The sequence below is a fragment of the Mirounga angustirostris genome, unplaced genomic scaffold (genome assembly GCF_029215605.1).
Source record: "Mirounga angustirostris isolate CCGP_5_RB_7025 unplaced genomic scaffold, mMirAng1.0.hap1 SCAF_5, whole genome shotgun sequence".
In the NCBI taxonomy this organism is placed as follows: Eukaryota; Metazoa; Chordata; class Mammalia; order Carnivora; family Phocidae; genus Mirounga; species Mirounga angustirostris.
Genome location: NW_026991713.1, coordinates 699,535 through 717,799, shown reverse-complemented (window position 1 = coordinate 717,799; position 18,265 = coordinate 699,535). Strand labels below are relative to the sequence as shown.

The following is an 18,265-nucleotide window of genomic DNA, read 5'->3' as shown; positions in this document are numbered from 1 at the left end:
CATGCCCAATCAGAAATGATTTCAGGGAATCTCCTGTTCATCTGGGGTGAGAGTTATGGTCCCAGATGGAGAAATGGGGCTCAGAGAGGGCAAGAGATCTGCCAGGCATCCCGTCATGGCTTGGTGGGTCCGGTGGCCTGGGGGGGGGGGGCTGGAAGGGGCTCCTTGTGCACAGGGAGCTGCAGGACCCCTCTTCCAGGACCCCCTGGCCTGGCAGAGACGAACTCGCTCCAGGAGCTGCCGGCCAGAACAACTTCTCCCCAGCAGCCTGCTCCTGACAAGTGTGACTCCAAGCGTCACCTGCCAGGTGCGACTCTTGGTGTGGCCACGACCCCTAGCCTGGGGACACAGTTAACATGCCCGAGGTGTCAGCCGAACAGCTCCCAGCCCTCTCAATTCTGAGCCGAGATGGAGAGTCGGATGCTTAACCAACTGAGCCCCCCAGGCACCCCTCCCTTTCTTTAGTAGGCCCCATGCCCACGTGCCCTTTCAATTCTGTGTGACTCCCCTGTAAAGCTCCTGGTCAAGATGCCTAGGCACCCAGCCCCACACAGCGAGGGGGTCACAAGACAGAACAGGGAAGCCCCTGGTTTGGACAGAGGCAAGGGGAATTCTCTGCCTCACTCCTGAGGCTTTGCAGAGGGGCCTCACCATCCCTGCCACACACACGTCCTGCCCACCCGGAGACCCTGGCGAGGTGTGGGTTCCCCCACCCCTGGCACCCCTTCCGGGCTGTCCGAGCCTCTGCATGTGGAACCCTCCCCAGCACCCTGCCCCCCAGGGGCCTTGGGATCTGGGGTGTGGCCCACACAGTCGTGGCCTTTTCTGGCTCAGGTGCTCCCCTCTTCTTGTCTTGCCCTGCACAGCTAGGATCCTCAGAGGACCCCTCAGGCCATTCTCACACCCCACAGGCTGGCTTGTCAGGGGCTGAACACCCCTACCTCCCCAGCCGTCTGCAGGACCCCCACCCCAGGACTTCTGGGGCTCATAAAGAGAAGGCCCTGCAGGGACTAGGGAGGGGGCTTGAGGGGCTGGCAAGGCAGATGTCCCCCCGGAGCCTCCAAAGGCGTCCGGGCCTGTGTGCTGGCTGGACCCAGAGAGAGCAGGACAGCGCAGCAGGCAAAGTATGCACCCCAAGCTTGGCCAGCTGTGGGTTAGTGTGTGAGCAGGGCCGCCACTCAGCCCGTCCAGCAGAGGGGACAGCATGCACACGGGGGGGCTCTGGACCTGTCGCTGCGATGTGTCCTCCCCGGGCCGTGCCTGCACCTTGTGGGCACGTGGCACATGGAGCTTTGAGGATCTTCTGGAGAAGATTCACACATTATGGGGTGCAGAGCATGGGCTCTGAAGAACAGCAGGCCTGGGCCTGCCCCTTGGGGATGGAGCTCATTTAACCTACCTGAGCCTCCCTCCTCATTTGTGCCCCCGGTGGTGATGGGGGACAGCAGACATGGCCTGACACCCCACCCCTTTCCCACAGGTGTCGCGGGCACACACTGTGCCCCCTCACACCCAGTGGCACCAAGCTGACGCTCCAACCGACCTGTCCAGATTCTCCAGGGAGAAGCGCTGCGTGGAAAACCGCAGGTAGCTCTCCTTGTAGAACCAGATGGTCAGGGGGTTCCAGTCAGTGACCAGGAACCACTGCCTGATGTCGAACTTGGTGTCATAGATGAGCAGTGGGGTCTCGATGTACTTCTGCACCACCCACTTGTTGTCCTTGGCAGAGAGGTCGTCTGCAGCGACCAGCTCCAGGATCTCCTCCACTCGGTTCATGCACACGATGTCTGCAAGAAGACCCAGGGCATGGCACGCAGGGTCGAGCGTCAGCTCTGAGACCCAACATGGCTTTGACCCAGGCCTGGGAGGCAGCACAGCTGGGTGGCCCAGCAGGGAAGGCTTTGCCCTCAGGATGGAGGCCACACCGGTGCCAGGCCCCCAGGCTCTCCCACCAGGGGGCAAGCCCCCAGGATTCAAGAGAGGACACAGCATGGAGAGGGGCAGGGATGGGGACAGACGTATGTTTAAAGGCAGCCAGCGAGGGGTGGCTGAGCACGAGCCCTGGGTGTGCGGTGGACAGGGGCCAGGGAAGCTCTGTGGGCCTCAGGGAACCAGCAGACAGGGCTGGCAGGTGTCCAGGGGCCTGGGGTCTGGTGAGGCCTCACTCCTAAGAGTGCCTGGACGAATGGTGGGACTGCACACCCATTCTGGTCCTCCTCCACTTTGCAAGAGGGTTTGCAACTTCTCATCCTCAACCCCCCAGAGTTAGGCCATGTGACTAATGGTGACCAGTGACCTCTGAGTAGAGGGGACATGCATCCCTCTCGTCTGTTGGGTCACCACCAGACCCTCCAGCCCTCTCTTTCTCTGCCATGACAATCCTGAAGCCTGGAGGGACTGATGTCACAAGATGGTGGGAGGACTTCGGTGAGCAGAACTCCCCCCAACTACCTTCTCATGCCAACCCATAATGGACGAGCATGAGTAGAGATGAACTGGTCTCACTGACAGCCACTGAGGTTTGGGGACTGCTTGTTACCCAGCACAATCTGGCCTATCCGGACTGACACATCGCTGGAGGGGAGCACCATGTGCAGAGGCCCCGAGGCACAAGGTGTAGCAACACATGAGGTGAGCTTTCCCCACAAAAATGTAGGTGTAGTCTCTTCAACTGTAAGCTGAGACCTTGCCATCGGGAAATGAAAGACTAGGGCAAAGCAACAAACCTCTGAAGTTATCCTGGGCTCAGAGCAGCAAGGGGCCCACGCAGTGCCCAGCCAGAAAGCCCTGCATTTGGCTTTGAACAGCTGGGTCTGAGGTGTCTGTGGGGCATCCCTGGGGACGCAGGTGTCTGCAGTGGGAGGGAGGCTGGGCCTGATGGGCAGGAGGAGGGAGCTGCCTGCAGACGGGTACTACTATCAAGAGGAGCAGGCTCAGGGGGCGCCTGGGTGGCTTAGTCGTTAAGCGTCTGCCTTCGGCTCAGGTCATGATCCCGGGGTCCTGGGATAGAGCCCCGCATCGGGCTCCCTGCTCCGCGGGAAGCCTGCTTCTCCCTCTCCCACTCCCTCTGCTTGTGTTCCCTCTCTCACTGTGTTTCTCTGTCAAATAAATAAAATCTTTAAAAAAAAAAAAAGAGGAGCAGGCTCAGGATGGAGCCCGTGGGGGAGCCCTGGCCCGACCCCGGAGGGCGGGCTCTCAGAGGACGGTTGGGGAGGCCAGATGCAGTAACATCTCAAATTAATAAACATTTTTTAAAATCACGTAAAAATGAACCACTTACGAATTTAAAACACCAACAAAGCTCTTCAAATAACTCAAGGGGAAAATAAAATATCCAAAAAAAAAAAAAATTAAGGTCTATTTAGATACTCAGGAAAGTGAGAACATCATGTAACACAAAGACGGATGTTGCAGTGAGGGCCGTCTCGGGAGGAGATCTCATAGACTTAAGGCTTTTGTTGTTGTACAAGAAAGACTGGAAATAAATAAGCTTAGCCTTAAAGTCAGAGCCAAGGGGGATAATATCCTTCACAGGAAATTGGAAAAATGCAACCTAAGGTTGGTTCTTTGGAAACACAAATAAGATTTTAAAAACCTTGAAATCCCTGTTTTAAAAAGAACACACAGTTTTCACCATTAAGAATAAAGAGGACGCAGTCCTAGCTACAACACAAGATGAGGTACAAAGGCTGAGCCCACCAGACAAAAACCACAGACAAAAAGTACAGGCCTTAAGGAGGGGCCTCCAGGAGAGCCAGTGCTTACAGGTGAGTAAGGAACGGGAATTCCGCTGTTGCCTGAGATGGAAGTCCTCGATCCATCTTAGCAGCTAGGGTAAGCCTGTTGCCAAGACTGGGCGAGTAATAGAAAAGTCCAGCCCAGTTTGACTTGGGAACATCCCAGTTCATTAGCAAACCTCGGAAGCGGGCCATGAAGACCAATGTCTCGGAGCCACCTGCCCCGCAGAGAGCCCCGAGGCTGTGTGATGCCCCCCAGACACCTCAGTGTGTGACCGGCACGCGAGCTGCGCTCTGGGGGCCGCAGGTGGCCGTCTCTCAGCGCCCAGCCTCCGACTCACCTCGGCCGCGGGACTTGGCCGCCGGCTTTATGATCCAGATGTTCCGAAGCCCGTCGATCTCCGTCTGAGGGTTCACAGACGTGATTTTATTCAGCAGAGCCTGGCACTGCGAAAAGTGATTTCTCGAATCGGAGATGAACGCCTCACCACTACAAAGCGAGATCCAGAGAGCCCGTGAGATGCCGTGAGACCTCTGTGGGAAACGCGGGTTATAAGTGTGTCCCTCCACTCTGTGGCTTGTCTTTACATTCTCTGTGTAGTGTTTCTTCATAAACAGAGTTTTTCATGTCAATAAAGTACAATTTATCGACTTGCTCTATTATGGTTAGTGCTTAGTGAACTATTTAAAAAATCTTTGCCTTCCTTGTGGTCACAAAGATATACTCCAATGTTTGCCTTTTCTGTAACTTTCACATATCACATGATACACCTCAAATTAATCTTTATGTATTTAGGAGACAGGATTTAAGATAGACCTTTTTTGTTCACAAGGATGCTCACTGCTCAAGCACCATTTAGTGCAAGGACTAACCCTTCCTAAGGGTTGGTCCTAAGTGACCATGTGCATGAGGATCTGCATCTAGATGCTGTTCCATGGCACTGGTCTGATAATGCCCAGTAACCCAATGCCACCCTGTCTGGATTAGGTACATTTGTAGTAAGTCTTGAAATATGGGTAGAAATTCTCTAATTTTGTTTTTCTTGATCAAGGTTGTCTTGGCTTTTCTGAAATCATTTATATTTCCAAATAAATTTCAGAATCAGTTTGTCAATTCCTCCCACTCAAGCCCCCAAGAAAAATTCCTGCATAGATTTTGATTGGGATTACACTGAATCTATAGATTAGTTTGGGAAGAAAAAAATATATACCACTGAGTTTTCTAATTTATGAACATGGTTTTATTATACACACATATACTTATTAGGTCACTATTTCTATTTTATTTTATAATGTTCTGTTTAGGGTCTTCAGTTTATATTGTTATTTTTCTCTGGATATTTGTTGTTATTTGATATTATTATAGATTGCATTTTTAGAATTCCATTCTATGATTTTTGTTAGTGAATAGGAACACAGCGGAGTTTTGTATACTGACCTGGTGCCTACTGACCTCACTAAACTCACGTAACTTTCTGTATGATTTTTTAAATTTTCTATGTGCATAATCAGGTTTTCAGTAAATAGTTTTGCTTCTTTCTGATCTTAGGCCTTTTATTTCTTTTTTTCTGTACTATTAAACTCAACAGACCATTCAGTCCATACTGAATAGCGGTCATGATAGCGGGCATTTTTGTCTCATTCTGATTTCAAGGAGAACAATTTCAGTACATACCATTAAGAAGTAGGTTAGCTTTAGAATTTTTGTACCTAAGCTTTTCCAATTAAGGAAGTTTCTTTTTCTAGTTCATTAAAAAAACAAAACAAACAAAAAAAAACATAACATGCACAGTATGGAACTTCATCAATGTTTTACATCTATTGAGATGATCATATAGTTTTCTTCTTTGTTCTGTAAATGGGGTAAAATCTACCAATTGACATTCTTTCCATTTTTTTATTGTGGCAAAGTACATATAACATAAAATTTGCCACCTTAACCATTTTAAGTATATGGTTCAGTTGTATTAAGAATATTTATATTGTGCAACTATCACCCCTGTCTGCCCCCAGGACTTTTTCATCTTCCCAGACTGAAATTCTGTCCCCATTAAACACTCACTCCCCATCCCCTCCCCCAGACCTGGCAACCATCATCTACCTTTTGTCTCTGCGATTTTGACCACTCTAAGTACCTCATATAAGTGAAATCACACAATATTTGTATTTTTCATTTATAATGTCCTCAAGGTTCATCCATTGATGAACTTCCTTTTTAAGGATGACTAATATCCCACTGATCAACTTTTGAATGTTAAAGCAAATTTGAGTTCCTGTAACTTAAATTGGACATGAAGAAATAAAATTGTTTTTATTCATAGATGACATGTCCTATATGTAGAAAATCCTAAGGAACACACACACACAGTACAAAGTACTAGAACTAATAAATGGGTTCAGCAAAGTCACAGTTACAAGATCAATATAAAAAAATGAATTACAGAGGCGCCTGGGTGGCACAGTCAGTTGAACATCTGACTCTTGGTTTCAGAATTGTGAGATCAAGCCCCGTGTTGGTTCTGCACTCAGTGTGGAGTCTCCTTGGGTTTCTCTCTCTCTCTGCCCCTCCCTGCCGCTCTCTCTCTAACATAAATAAATAAAATCTTTTAAAAATCAATTATTTTTATATTCTGCCAACAAAAAATCCTAAAATAAAATTAAGAAAACAATTCCATTTATAATAGTATCAAAAAGAATAAAACACATAGGAATATATTTAACAAAAGAAATGCAAGATTTGAACACTGAAAATTACAAAACATCATTGACATACATGTTAAAAGATCTAATCAAGTGGAGAAACAAGTTTGTGGACATTAACACATTCTTTTTTAAAAAAATTTTTTAGTAGGCTCCCCAGGTAGAGCCCAAAGCTGGCTTGAACTCTTGATCCTGAGATCAAGACTTGAGCTGAAATCAAGACTCTGATGCTCAACAGACTGAGACACCCAGGCACCCTCACAAAATTAACACATTCTTAAATAACCAATGGATCAAAGAAGAAATCACAAGGGAAATTAGAAAATACTTAGAGACAAATGAAAATGAAAACACAACATACTAAAACATATGGGATTGCTAGTTTTGCTAAAGGGGAAACTTATAGCTATAAAGGCTTACATTAAAAAACAAGAAAAATCTCATGGGGCGCCTGCGTGGCTCAGTTGTTAAGCGTCTGCCTTCGGCTCAGGTCATGATCCCAGGGTCCTGGGATCGAGCCCTGCATCAGGCTCCCTGCTCAGCAGGGAGCCTGCTTCTCCCTCTCCCTCTGCCTGCCTCTCTGCCTACTTGTTCTCTCTCTCTCTATCAAATAAATAAATAAAATCTTTAAAAAAATTAAATTAAAAAATAAAAAACAAGAAAAATCTCAAATCAACAACCTAACTTTGCAACTTAAGAAACTAGAAAAAGAATAAACTAGACCCAAAGCTAGTAGAACAAAGTAATCAATAAAGATTAGAGCAGAATTAATCAAAATAGAGAAAATAAATTAAACTAAAAGTTGGTTCTTTGAAAAGATCAACAAAATTGACAAACCTTTAGCTCAATGGACTTAGAAAAGAGAGAATACTCAAGTTATCAAAATAAAAAATAATATTGGTGACATTATTACTAATTTTACAAAAATAAAAAAGATTATAAGAGAGAACTATGAACAGATGTACACCAATGAATTGGATAACCTAGATGAAATGGACAAATTCCCAAGAAACACAAAACCTACCAAGACTAAATTGTGAAGAAACAGAAAATATAAATGAATTTATAACTACTGAAGGGATTGAATCAGTAATTAAAGTAATCAAAAATCTCCCAAAAAAGAAAAGTCCAGGACCTGACAGCTCCATGGTGAATTCTATCAAACAATTTGAGAAGAACCATATGAGTCCTTCTCAAACTTCCAAAAAATGGAAGATGAGGAAACACTTCCTAACTCATTCTATGAGGCCAGGATTACCCCGATACCAAAGCCAGACAAAGACACTGCAAGAAAAGAAACCTACACACCAATGTCCCTTATGAACATTGATGCAAAAATCCTCAACAAATGCTAGCAAACCAGACTCAGCAGCATGTTAAGGGATTGCACTCCATGACCAGGTGGGATTTATTCCAGGAATGCAGGGAAGGTTCGACATCTGAAAACCAATTAATGTAATATATCAGATTACCAGATGAAGGGGAAAAAACCCACATGACCATCTCAATTGATGCAGAAAAGACACTTGACAAAATTTAACACCCTTTCCTGATAGAAACACTCAACAAACTAGGAATAAAAGGAAACTACATCAACATAATAAAGGCCATATATGAAAACCTACAGCAAATGCCATCCTCAATGGTAAAAGACTGGAAGTTTTTCCTTTAAGATTAAGAATAAGACAAGGGGTGGGGCGCCTGGGTGGCTCAGTCGTTAAGCGTCTGCCTTTGGCTCAGGTCATGATCCCAGGGTCCTGGGATCGAGCCCCGCATCGGGCTCCCTGCTCAGTGGGAAGCCTGCTTCTCCCTCTCCCACTCCCCCTGCTTGTGTTCCCTCTCTCGCTGTATCTCTCTCTGTCAAATAAATAAAAATCTTTAAAATTTAAAAAAAAAAAAAAGAATAAGACAAGGGGTGCCAGGTTGGCTCAATCAGTAATGCATCCAATTCTTGAGCTCAGCTCAGGTCTTGATCTCAGGGCTATGAATTCAAGTCCTGTGCTGGGCTCCACATAGGATGTAGAGCCTACTTAAGAAAAAAAAAAAAGAATAAGACAAGAATGCCTACCTTCAACATTCAACAGAGTAATAGAAATGCTAGCGAGAGCAGTCAGACAAGGAAAGGAAATAAACTAGAAAAGGAGAAGTAAAATTATCTGTTTGCAGATGATATGATTGTATATGCAGAAAATCCTAAAGATTCCACCAAAAAACCATGTTACATCTAATAAGTGAAATACAAAGTAGCAAGATACAAAGTCAACAAACAAAAATCAGTTGCATATCTATACACTAGCAAGGAACAATCTGAAAAGGAAATTATGAAAGCAATTCCACTTACAATCACATCAAAAATAATGAAATACTTAGGAATTAACCAAGGAGGTGAAGGGTACAACAAAAACTAAAAAAAAATTGCTGAAAGAAATAAAAGAAGACATAAATAAGTGGAAACACATCCATGTTTATGGATTAAAAGATTTAATATTGTTTAAGATCTTAATAGTACTCAAAATACCTACAAATTCAATACAATCCCTATTCAAAATCCCAATGATGTTTTTCACAGAAATAGAAAAACCCATTCTTTTTTTTTTTTTTTTAAAGATTTTATTTATTTATTTGACAGAAACAGAGACAGCAAGAGCAGGAACACAAGCAGAGGGAGTGGGAGAGGGAGAAGCAGGCCTCCCGCCGAGCAGGGAGCCTGATGTGGGACTTGATCCCAGGACCCTGGGATCATGACCTGAGCCGAAGGCAGTCGCCTAACCAACTGAGCCACCCAGGCGCCCCAGAAAAACCCATTCTTAAATTCAAATAGACTCTCAAGGGACCCCAAATAGCCAAAACAATCTTGAAAAAGAAGAACAAAGTTAGACAACACACACTTCTTGATTTCAAAACTTACTACAAAGCTACAGTAATCAAAACAGTGTACTGACATGAAGACAGACACAAGAGCAATGAAATAGACTAGAGATCCCATAAATAAACCCTCACATATATAGTCAAATGATTTCTGACAAGGATGCCAATACTATTCAATGGGGGAAGGGACAGTCTCTTTAACAAATGGTAGTGGGAAAACTGGATATCCATAACCAAAAGAACGAATTCGGGTTCTTACCTAAAACCATGTGCAAAAATTAACTCAAAATGGGTCAAAGACCTAAATGTAAGACCAAAAACTGTGAAAATCTTGAAGAAAACATAGGGCAAAATCTTCAAGACATTGAATTTCTCAATGATTTCTTGGATATGAGACCAAAGCACAGGCAACAAGAGAGACAAATGGACAAATTGGACTTCATGAAAAGTTTTTAAATATGTGCATCAAAAGATACAATCAACAGAGTAAAACGGCAACCAATAAAACGAGAGAAACTGTTTGGAATTTATGTATCTGATAGGGGGCTAACATCCAGAATATACAGGGAGCTCCCAAAACTCAACAGTAACAAATGAACTTGATTCAAAAATGGGCAAAAGATGTGAACAGACACTTCTCCAAAGAAGACATACAGATGTCCAACAAGCACATGAAAAGATGCTCAATACCACTAATCATTAGGAGAGTGAAAATCAAAACTATAGTGAAATACCACCTCACATCCATTAAATAGATATTAGTTTTTAAAAGCACAGAAAATAACAAATATTGGTGAGGATGTAGAGAAATTGGAACCCTTGTGCACTATTGGTGGGGATGTAAATGGTGCAGGTGCAGCTACTGTGGAAAATAGTACGGAAGTTCCGGGGTGCCTGGGTGGCTCAGTTGTTGGGCATCTGCCTTCGGCTCGGGTCATGGTCCCAGGCCCCACATCGGGCTCCCTGCTCCGCGGGAAGCCTGCTTCTCCCTCCCCCACTCCCCCTGCTCGTGTTCCCTCTCTCGCTGTGTCTCTCTGTCAAATAAATAAATAAAATCTTAAAAAAAAAATAGTACGGAAGTTCCTCAAAAAATTAAAAATAGCATTACCATATAACCCAGAAATCCCATTTCTGGGTACATACCCGAAAGAATTGAGAGCATAATCTCAAAAAGATATTAGCACACCCATGCTTACAGCAGCATTATTCACAATAGCTAAAATGTGGAAGCAACCCAAATGTCCATTGACAGATGAATGAATAAGCAAAATGTACTATATACATACAACAAAATATTATTTATCCTTTAAAAGGAAGGAAACTCTGATATCTGCTACAACATGGATAAAACTTGAGGACATTATAAATGAAATAAGCCAGTCTCAAAAAGACAAATGTTGTATGAGTCCACTTCTATAAGGCACCTGGAGGAGTCAAATTCATGGAGACAGAGAGTAGATGGTGGGGGCCAAGAGCTGGAGGGAATATGTGGAGCTGGTGTTTAATGGGGGCAGAGTTTCAGCTTTACAGGATGAAAAGAGCTATGAAGATTGATGGTGGTGAAGGTTACACAGCATTACTGAGGTACTTAGGTGAATATTTTAAAATGTTCAGACAACAAATTTTGTTATGTTTATTTTACAACAATTAAAAATGGAAAACAAGGGGTGCCTGGTGGCTCAGTTGGCTAAGCGTCTGATTCTTGATTTTGGCTCAAGCTGTGATCTCAGGGTTGTGGGATCGAGCCCTGTGTTGAGCTCTGGGCTCAGTGCCAATTCTGCTTGGGATTCTTTCTCTCTCTCTTGCCCTCTACCCCTCCCTCTACTTGCACGTTTTCTAAATAAATAAATAAATAAATAAATAAATAAATAAAATCTTTTTAAAAATAGAAAATATAGAGAGAGAGGTGAAATAAATGATAAGAGCATAAGGAATGAGAAGAGGGCGAGTGGAATCCCACTGCTGTGGTGCTGTTTGGGAACTAGTGAAGGTCTGACTGAAGATAAGCAATAATAAATCAAGAATGTATACTGTAATCTCTAAGGTAAACCCTGAAACATAAAAACAAAGTTGTGTAACCAGAAACCAAATACAGGAGATAAAATAAAATTATTAATAATAATTAGGATGCTTCCTTACTTAGGTCTTAAGGAGTAGGTAGCGGCTAGCCATTATGCCTGTTATGACAAGTAGGAAAAAAACCCAGAGAAATTGCAAAATGCATGTTTCTCAAAACATCAGAGGGTTGCGGATGTAAAGAGGAATAGGTGAACTACATCTAGGCACAGAAAAGCCTTTCTTGGGTGAACCAAGTTTGTTGGCCATTCTATTCCCCAGGAATATTTGCCAAATCTGGGTGAAGGTTGAGATTTAGGCTTGGCATAAGCTGAAGGATTTTCTTAAGGAATGAGAAGCCACATGGCCATGTCAACTGGCATGAAAGACCTAAGTCTAGTGATGCTCAAAACACATGGCCAGTTTTTCCCAGGGCACGAAGATGGTGTGTCTGGGCTGTAACGACAGTAAAACCTCCCATTCCTGTGGCACTTGGGGAGAAGACTCTCCTGGGGGACAGGGTCTTCAACAATATCTTTCAGTTTCACTCCTGAGACACTTGGCACCAGAATGCACTGAACCTGCCCAAAGCTGCAATCTGGCCCTGCTCCCTGCTAATTGGTTGAGGACATCAGCTGCACACTATATCTACAACAGAGGGAAGTGTGAGCCCCCTCTTAGGAAACAGCATAAACTTCTGTCTGTACTTCCTTTACGGACAAGGGGCAGCACACAAAAAGAGACCGAGAAGAGGCTGAAAAATCTGACAGAGAGTAAAGGGCAAAGACAAACGACACAAGAAGGACATCCCAACGCTGGAGTTAGAATTGGGCAGATTTACAATCAGCCTGGAGACAGCAGAAGACAAGGCTGGTAAACCTTAAGATGGGTTGATAGAAAATACACAAACTCAGACTCAGAGAGGAAAAAGGAACGAGGAAAACAGGACAGAGCAGAGACGTGTGAAACACAGTCACATGGTCAGCTATGCATATAACTGGAGTCCAAGAAGGAGAGGAGCAGAATGAAGCAGAAGCAATATTTGAAGATAATGGCTGAGAACTTTTCAAAATTGATGAAAGATTCCAACGCACATATTAAAAAATCTCCAAAATCTCTAGGTAGAGGACATAACAAAGAAAACCTCTTCTAGGCACAATAAAGTCAGACTTCTGAAAAAGGAAAAAAGGGGGTGCTGGGTCTCTAGCCTGTGAAGGATCCAGCCCTCAGGAGAAAGGGGGAAAGCCAGGCTCAGCCTCTGGATTCCCAGGCAGCAAGGGGCACTGAAGGTCCTGGAGAGTCAGGAGGGCTGGGCCAGGCAAGGCCTCTGCTGGTCCTGACTATCCAGAGCCCACCTGTGGGGTTCAAATGGGGTAAGAGACATGAACAGTGTGGAAAGTGCTTAAGTCGATGGGACCCAAAGGTGCCCCCAAGGAGGTGTCATCCTTTTATAAGCCAACAGGGACTTGGTGAGATAGGCAACAGTGAGTGAATCTGGGTACCCCAACACCCAGACAAGTACCCCAACATCCAGACAGATGCCCCAATCCCCAGGCAGGTGCTTCAGATGTCCCAGAGGCGGGACTTCCTTAGACAACTCCTGATGCCCGCCCCCACATCCCCCCTTTAGGTGAGCCAGTGGGGTGCGTGCTGACTCTTGCCACCAAGCACCGGGCACGGCCGGAGGGCTCCACACGGGCGCGTCTTACTGAATGAGGGAATAGTACTGCTCTGTCAGGTCCTTCCACTCGTCCTCCGTGAGGTCCTTGGTGGCGTCCTCAGAGACGTCGATGTCCTCGTGCTCCAGCTGCCCCAGGTAGGCCTGGCACACCTTGCACGCGGTGTCCACGAGCTGTCCCGAGAGGCCCGTGAGCTTGGATTTGGCATTCTCGGAAGCTGAAACCCAAGCACAGGATGCGGAGTGGGGACCACCTGGGGCACTGCACAAAAACCACCCCAGCCCTCCGAGCATTCTCTGGCAGCCAACCTGGGCCCCAAGCACGCCTCCCCCCGCCGCACACACCCTCCAACCAGACTCAGCCCCGCGGGCGACCAGGCAGCACCACTTCCAAACTTGCTACAAAACCTGTACTTTTCTGAGCACACACTGCGTACTCAGTAAGTACTTGGGGGACAATCCTGCCTGATGCCCACAAGCCCGTGCGCGCTTGGTGGCTGCCTGCGTCCGACCTCTTACGCAGCATCTCATGCTCCTGGGACCCGTGGGTCTCAGGAAGCACTGAGCGCAGGGAGTCCTCCCGTCCAGGTAAGAGCGAACCTCCAGGAACCCAGCTCCCACACAAGGCAGCCCAGCCCCCTGGTCCCCGAAGGAGAAGGAGCTGACAATCAGTAACTGGATGGGTGGTTACGGGGTAGGAGCCCAGAGGGACGAGGAGGCTTGGAAGGTGTACAAAACCAGGTCCACAAACTTGGGGGGGCGGGGGCTGAGGCATCGCAGACCCAGGACCCCAGCGGTTCTGGACCCAGGAGAAAGTGCTGCAGTTCACCTAGTTGCCGTAGAGATTATAAGATGTGTTTTAAACTGTATGGAGGTGAATTTTTTCACAGAACATAAAAATAGCCGTTTTAAAGTGAAAATTTGCACTTCTGTTTTCTGGTCAGGCATAGAAGGATCCTGGAAGTTGCCAATCCATCCTAACAAGTAAAAAGCAAAACTGAAAAATCAACAATTCTTCTTTGCTCCATCAGAGAACTGAGGTCACAAGACAAACTGCTGCCCCCCAATCTCAGAGACAGTCAGGCTGATACAGAGAATCACAACTCACTGGATCAAAAACCCTAAGCAGAAACCTCCCCAGACACCAACACCAGGAGAGAAAAACCCGAGCTCTAACTGATGAACTGCTGAAGGCTCAGTGTGGACAAATCTGAGTCAAAAACCCCATGAGGGTCAGTTTTTTGGGGGGAGGCTTTTGTCATTCTTACCTCCAGGAACTTGACCTGGTTCTCACCATGAATATGGGAGAAAATGGCCCCCTGCTCCTGCCAAGAAAGGAAAGTGACCATCCCGAAAGTTGCCAGACCATTCTGTTCTTAACAAGGCCTGTCCTCAGGAGCAAGTGTTACCCAGAGCCTGACCTGCTCCAGCCCCTCCAGCCATCCTGTCCCACCAAAGGGGGTAAAGACGGAGAAGTACTAGTGAAGTTCCCAGTCCAGGGACACAGGCTCACAAAAGACTGAGCCCTCATCACAGGACTACAGAACACAGTATCAGATCAAAAAAAAAAAGGAGGGGGGATTTTTTTTGCCAGTAGACCTGCTAAGAAATGTTAAGTTTTCCAGAGAGAAGGAAAATAATCTAGGCCAGAGCCACATAAAGAAAGGAAGAGCATTAGAGAAGGAATGAATGAAGGCAAAATAAAAACTTATTTATTTTTCTTATTCTTATTTTTCATAAAAATATTTTTGTTATTCTCAGTTGATCTGATGGAACAATAATAATTACTATAAAAATAATAACAGCAGCCATGTATTCAATGCTTATAGCTTATGGAGAAGTGAAATGAACGGCAGCAATGACACAAGGCCCAGGAGGGAGGAACTAGGAACATTTTGTTATAAAATTCTTGTGCTATGGTGAGGTGGTACAGTGTTACTTGAAAAACGGAGTTGGATTTGTTGTAAATGTCTATTGCAAACTCTAGGGTAACCACGAAAAATACATGAAAGGAAGTACAACGGCTGTGCTAAGAAAGGAGAGAAAATGGGGGCGCCTGGGTGGCTCAGGTGGATATGCATCCAACTCGTGATTTTGGCTCAGGTCATGGTCTCAGAGCTCCGTGATGGGCTCTGCACTGTGGAGTCTGCTTGGGATTCTCTCTCTCCCTCTCCCTCTGCTCCTCCCCCACACTCACACATGCTCTCTCTCTTTAAAAAAAAAAAGGAGGGGCACCTGGGTGGCTCAGTCATTAAGCATCTGCCTTTGGCTCAGGTCATGATCTCAGGGTCCTGGGATCGAGCCCTGCATCGGGCTCCCTGCTCAGCGGGGAGCCTGCTTCTCCCTCTCCCGCTCCCCCTGCTTGTGTTCCCTCTCTTGCTGTATCTCTCTCTGTCAAATAAATAAATAAAATCTTTAAAAAAAAAAAAAAAGACAGTGGGTATTCATAAAATAATAGACAAATAGATCACTGGAACAGAATAGAGCCCAGAAATAAACCCACAAAAATATGATCAACTGATCCTTGACAAAGGAGCAAAGACAATATAATGGATAAAGTGGTTCTTTTCAACAAATGGAACAGGTGCAAAAAAAAAAAAAAAAAAGAATCTAGACACAGATTTTATACCCTTCCTAGAAATTAACTCAAAATGGATCATATACCCAAGTGTGAAACACAAAACTATAAAACTCCTAGAAGATAGCACAGGAGACCACCAAGATGAACCTGGGTATGGTGATAACTTTTTAGATACAACCCCAAAGTCACGGTCCATGAAAGAAATACTTGGTAAGCTGGACTTCATTAAAGTTAAAAACTTCTGCTCCATGAAAGACAGTCAAGAAGATGAGAAGACAAGCCACAGACTTAGAAAAACTATTTGCAACAGACACATCTGTTATCCAAAAAATACACACACACACACACACAAACCCTCTTAAATCTCAACAATAAAAAAATTTAAAACAGCAGGGAAGCTGAACAGATTTCTCACCAAAGAATATATTTACAGATGGCAAAGAAGTATATTAAGAGATGCTCAACATCATATGTCACCAGGGAACTGCCAATGAAAACAATAAGGTACCACTGCACATCTATCAGAACAGCCAAAATCCAGAGCACCACCACCACCAAACACAGGGAGGATGAGGAGCAGCACTCGCCAACGGTGGGGAGGCAGAATGACCCAGCCACTGTGGAAGGCAGCTTGGCTGTTTCTTACCAAAACAAACATACTCCTACCACAGTATCCAGCAATCATGCTCTTTGATGTCTACCCAAATGAGTTGAAAACTTACACCTATATAAACACCTGTATACAGATTTTTATAGCGGCTTTACTCATAATTGCCTAACCAAAATGTCCTTCAGTAGGCGAATAAATAAACAAGCCGGACAATGGACCATCCAGACAATGAGCTACCAAGCTGTGAAGTTTGGAGGAAACTTGAATGCATATCCCTGAGTGAAGGAAGCCAATCAGCAAAGGCTACGTTTGTACGATTCCAACCGGAGGACATTCTGGAAAAGGCAGAACGACGGAGACAGGAAAAGGACCAGGGGGGCCAGGGGCTGGGGAGGAGAGAGGGACAGGGGAGCACGAGGACGTGGAGGGCAGTGAAGCGACTCTGTGGACGCCATAATGGTGGATCCGTCCCTTACACGTTTCTCCAAACCGCACAAGAGTGAACCTCAAGGCCAACTGTGGTCCACGTGACAGTGACGCGTCAACGTAGGTTCATGGATTGTAACAAACGCACCACTGGTGGGGATGGTGAGAGTAGAGGAGGCTGGGGGGGGGTTGGGGGGAGGGCGTGTATGGGAAATCCCTGTACCTCCTGCTCAACTGGACTGTGAACCAAAAAATGCTCTGAGAAAGTGAACAACAAAATACTTATTTGGGTTTTGTAGGCCTAACGCCACGTGGCCCTACACCACGCAGGAAAGCCATTCCCTGTCACCCTCTTCTGCAGGGCGGGGGACAACACTGCCCTAGACACGTGGCCCCACTGACCCTCCGCGCACGGTGCAGCCTCGGGCCCCACACACACCTTTCTTGCTGCCAGAGCCCGGCTCGCAGGCCTCCCCCTCGATGCTGGGTTTGCCTCCGCTGTAGTTCTGCTGGCTCACCACCCACTTGAGGATGCTGGAGGCCACTGTGCGCCGGAAGTCGTCTGAAAGGACAGCAAGGCCTCGCCCCTCTGCCGGTGCTGGGGACCAGGGACCTCGGCCAGCACCAGCTGTCCTCAGCCTCAGTGCCCCACGGCCTGCAGCGGCCTCGCTTCCTGCCCTCACCGCCTCGAGGGGCCGTTCACTCTGCCCTCAGCCCGCGCCTCCAACCTGGTCCTTCTCCCTCCCGCTCCTCTGCAGATGGGAGTCTAATATACCTCCACCAGCACACCCCTCCCAGCCTCCCTCCTGCTCTCCCCACCCCCACCCAGGGCCAAGCCCAGGGAGGCCACGTGCTTGTCCTTGTCCCGGCTCCCTGTGCCCTCAGCCCTGCACCAGAGGACAGAAGCCCCTTGCAGACACACGAGGACCCTCCCCATCCCAGGAGGCTCTCTGGACCTCCTTGGACATGCTGGCTTCCACGGCTCCCGGTGTGGATGTCCAGAGGGGCCCTGCCACACCCACCTGGCACGGAAGGCAGCTCTGGGTCCCACAGACCCAGGCTTGGGGCTGGCCTGGCTCTGAGTGCTCTTGGGCCAGGAAAGGCGGCCCACATCCCCGTCAGCGAGCCCACGCTCTGAGGCCTGTCTTAGCCAATTCCACTCCCACGCATGCCCTCTGGGAGGTCTGCAGGAAATTCTGGTACTTTCTCACCAAAACCAAACCAAAACCTGCTCCTTGCTCATCTCAGCAGAGGAGGCCCCACCTGCCGGCCAAGCAGTTGCTGCCTCCTTGGAAACATCCGGAACCTGTGCTCCCTTCCCCAGCTCCTCCAGGGCCCGGAGCTTCTCACCTGAGTCTCCTTCCACCAGAACAAATGCCCCTGAGCTTGCCCGCCAACTCCTAGACCCTGTGCCCTGTGGGCACGTGGGCACATGGCCTCCTCCAGCCTGGTCCCCTCAGACCTCCCTCCCTCCGGGTCGCACCAGCACCCCCTCTCTGAGATGCCCCTGCCCACCACCCTCCCCCCCACTGCACTTCTCACCTCCAGCCCCCGTGGACCCTGCCTTGTCCTGCCTGCATCTGTTTGCTCCTGGGAGCCCCGGGGTGGGG

The 18,265-nt window shown here is 46.9% G+C and overlaps 1 protein-coding gene across 1 annotated transcript in view; it reads right to left on the bottom strand.

Moving 5' to 3' along the window:
* TTLL8 (tubulin tyrosine ligase like 8) overlaps positions 1-18,265 on the bottom strand; it is a 37,266-nt gene that overhangs the window by 3,857 nt on the left and 15,144 nt on the right. The window contains exons 7-10 of the mRNA XM_064590448.1: positions 17,095-17,217; positions 13,070-13,256; positions 4,079-4,227; positions 1,544-1,787 (exon numbers count right to left, since the gene is read on the bottom strand). Of these exons, the coding sequence (XP_064446518.1) occupies positions 1,544-1,787; positions 4,079-4,227; positions 13,070-13,256; positions 17,095-17,217 (703 nt within the window). The remainder of the gene's footprint in view (positions 1-1,543; positions 1,788-4,078; positions 4,228-13,069; positions 13,257-17,094; positions 17,218-18,265) is intronic.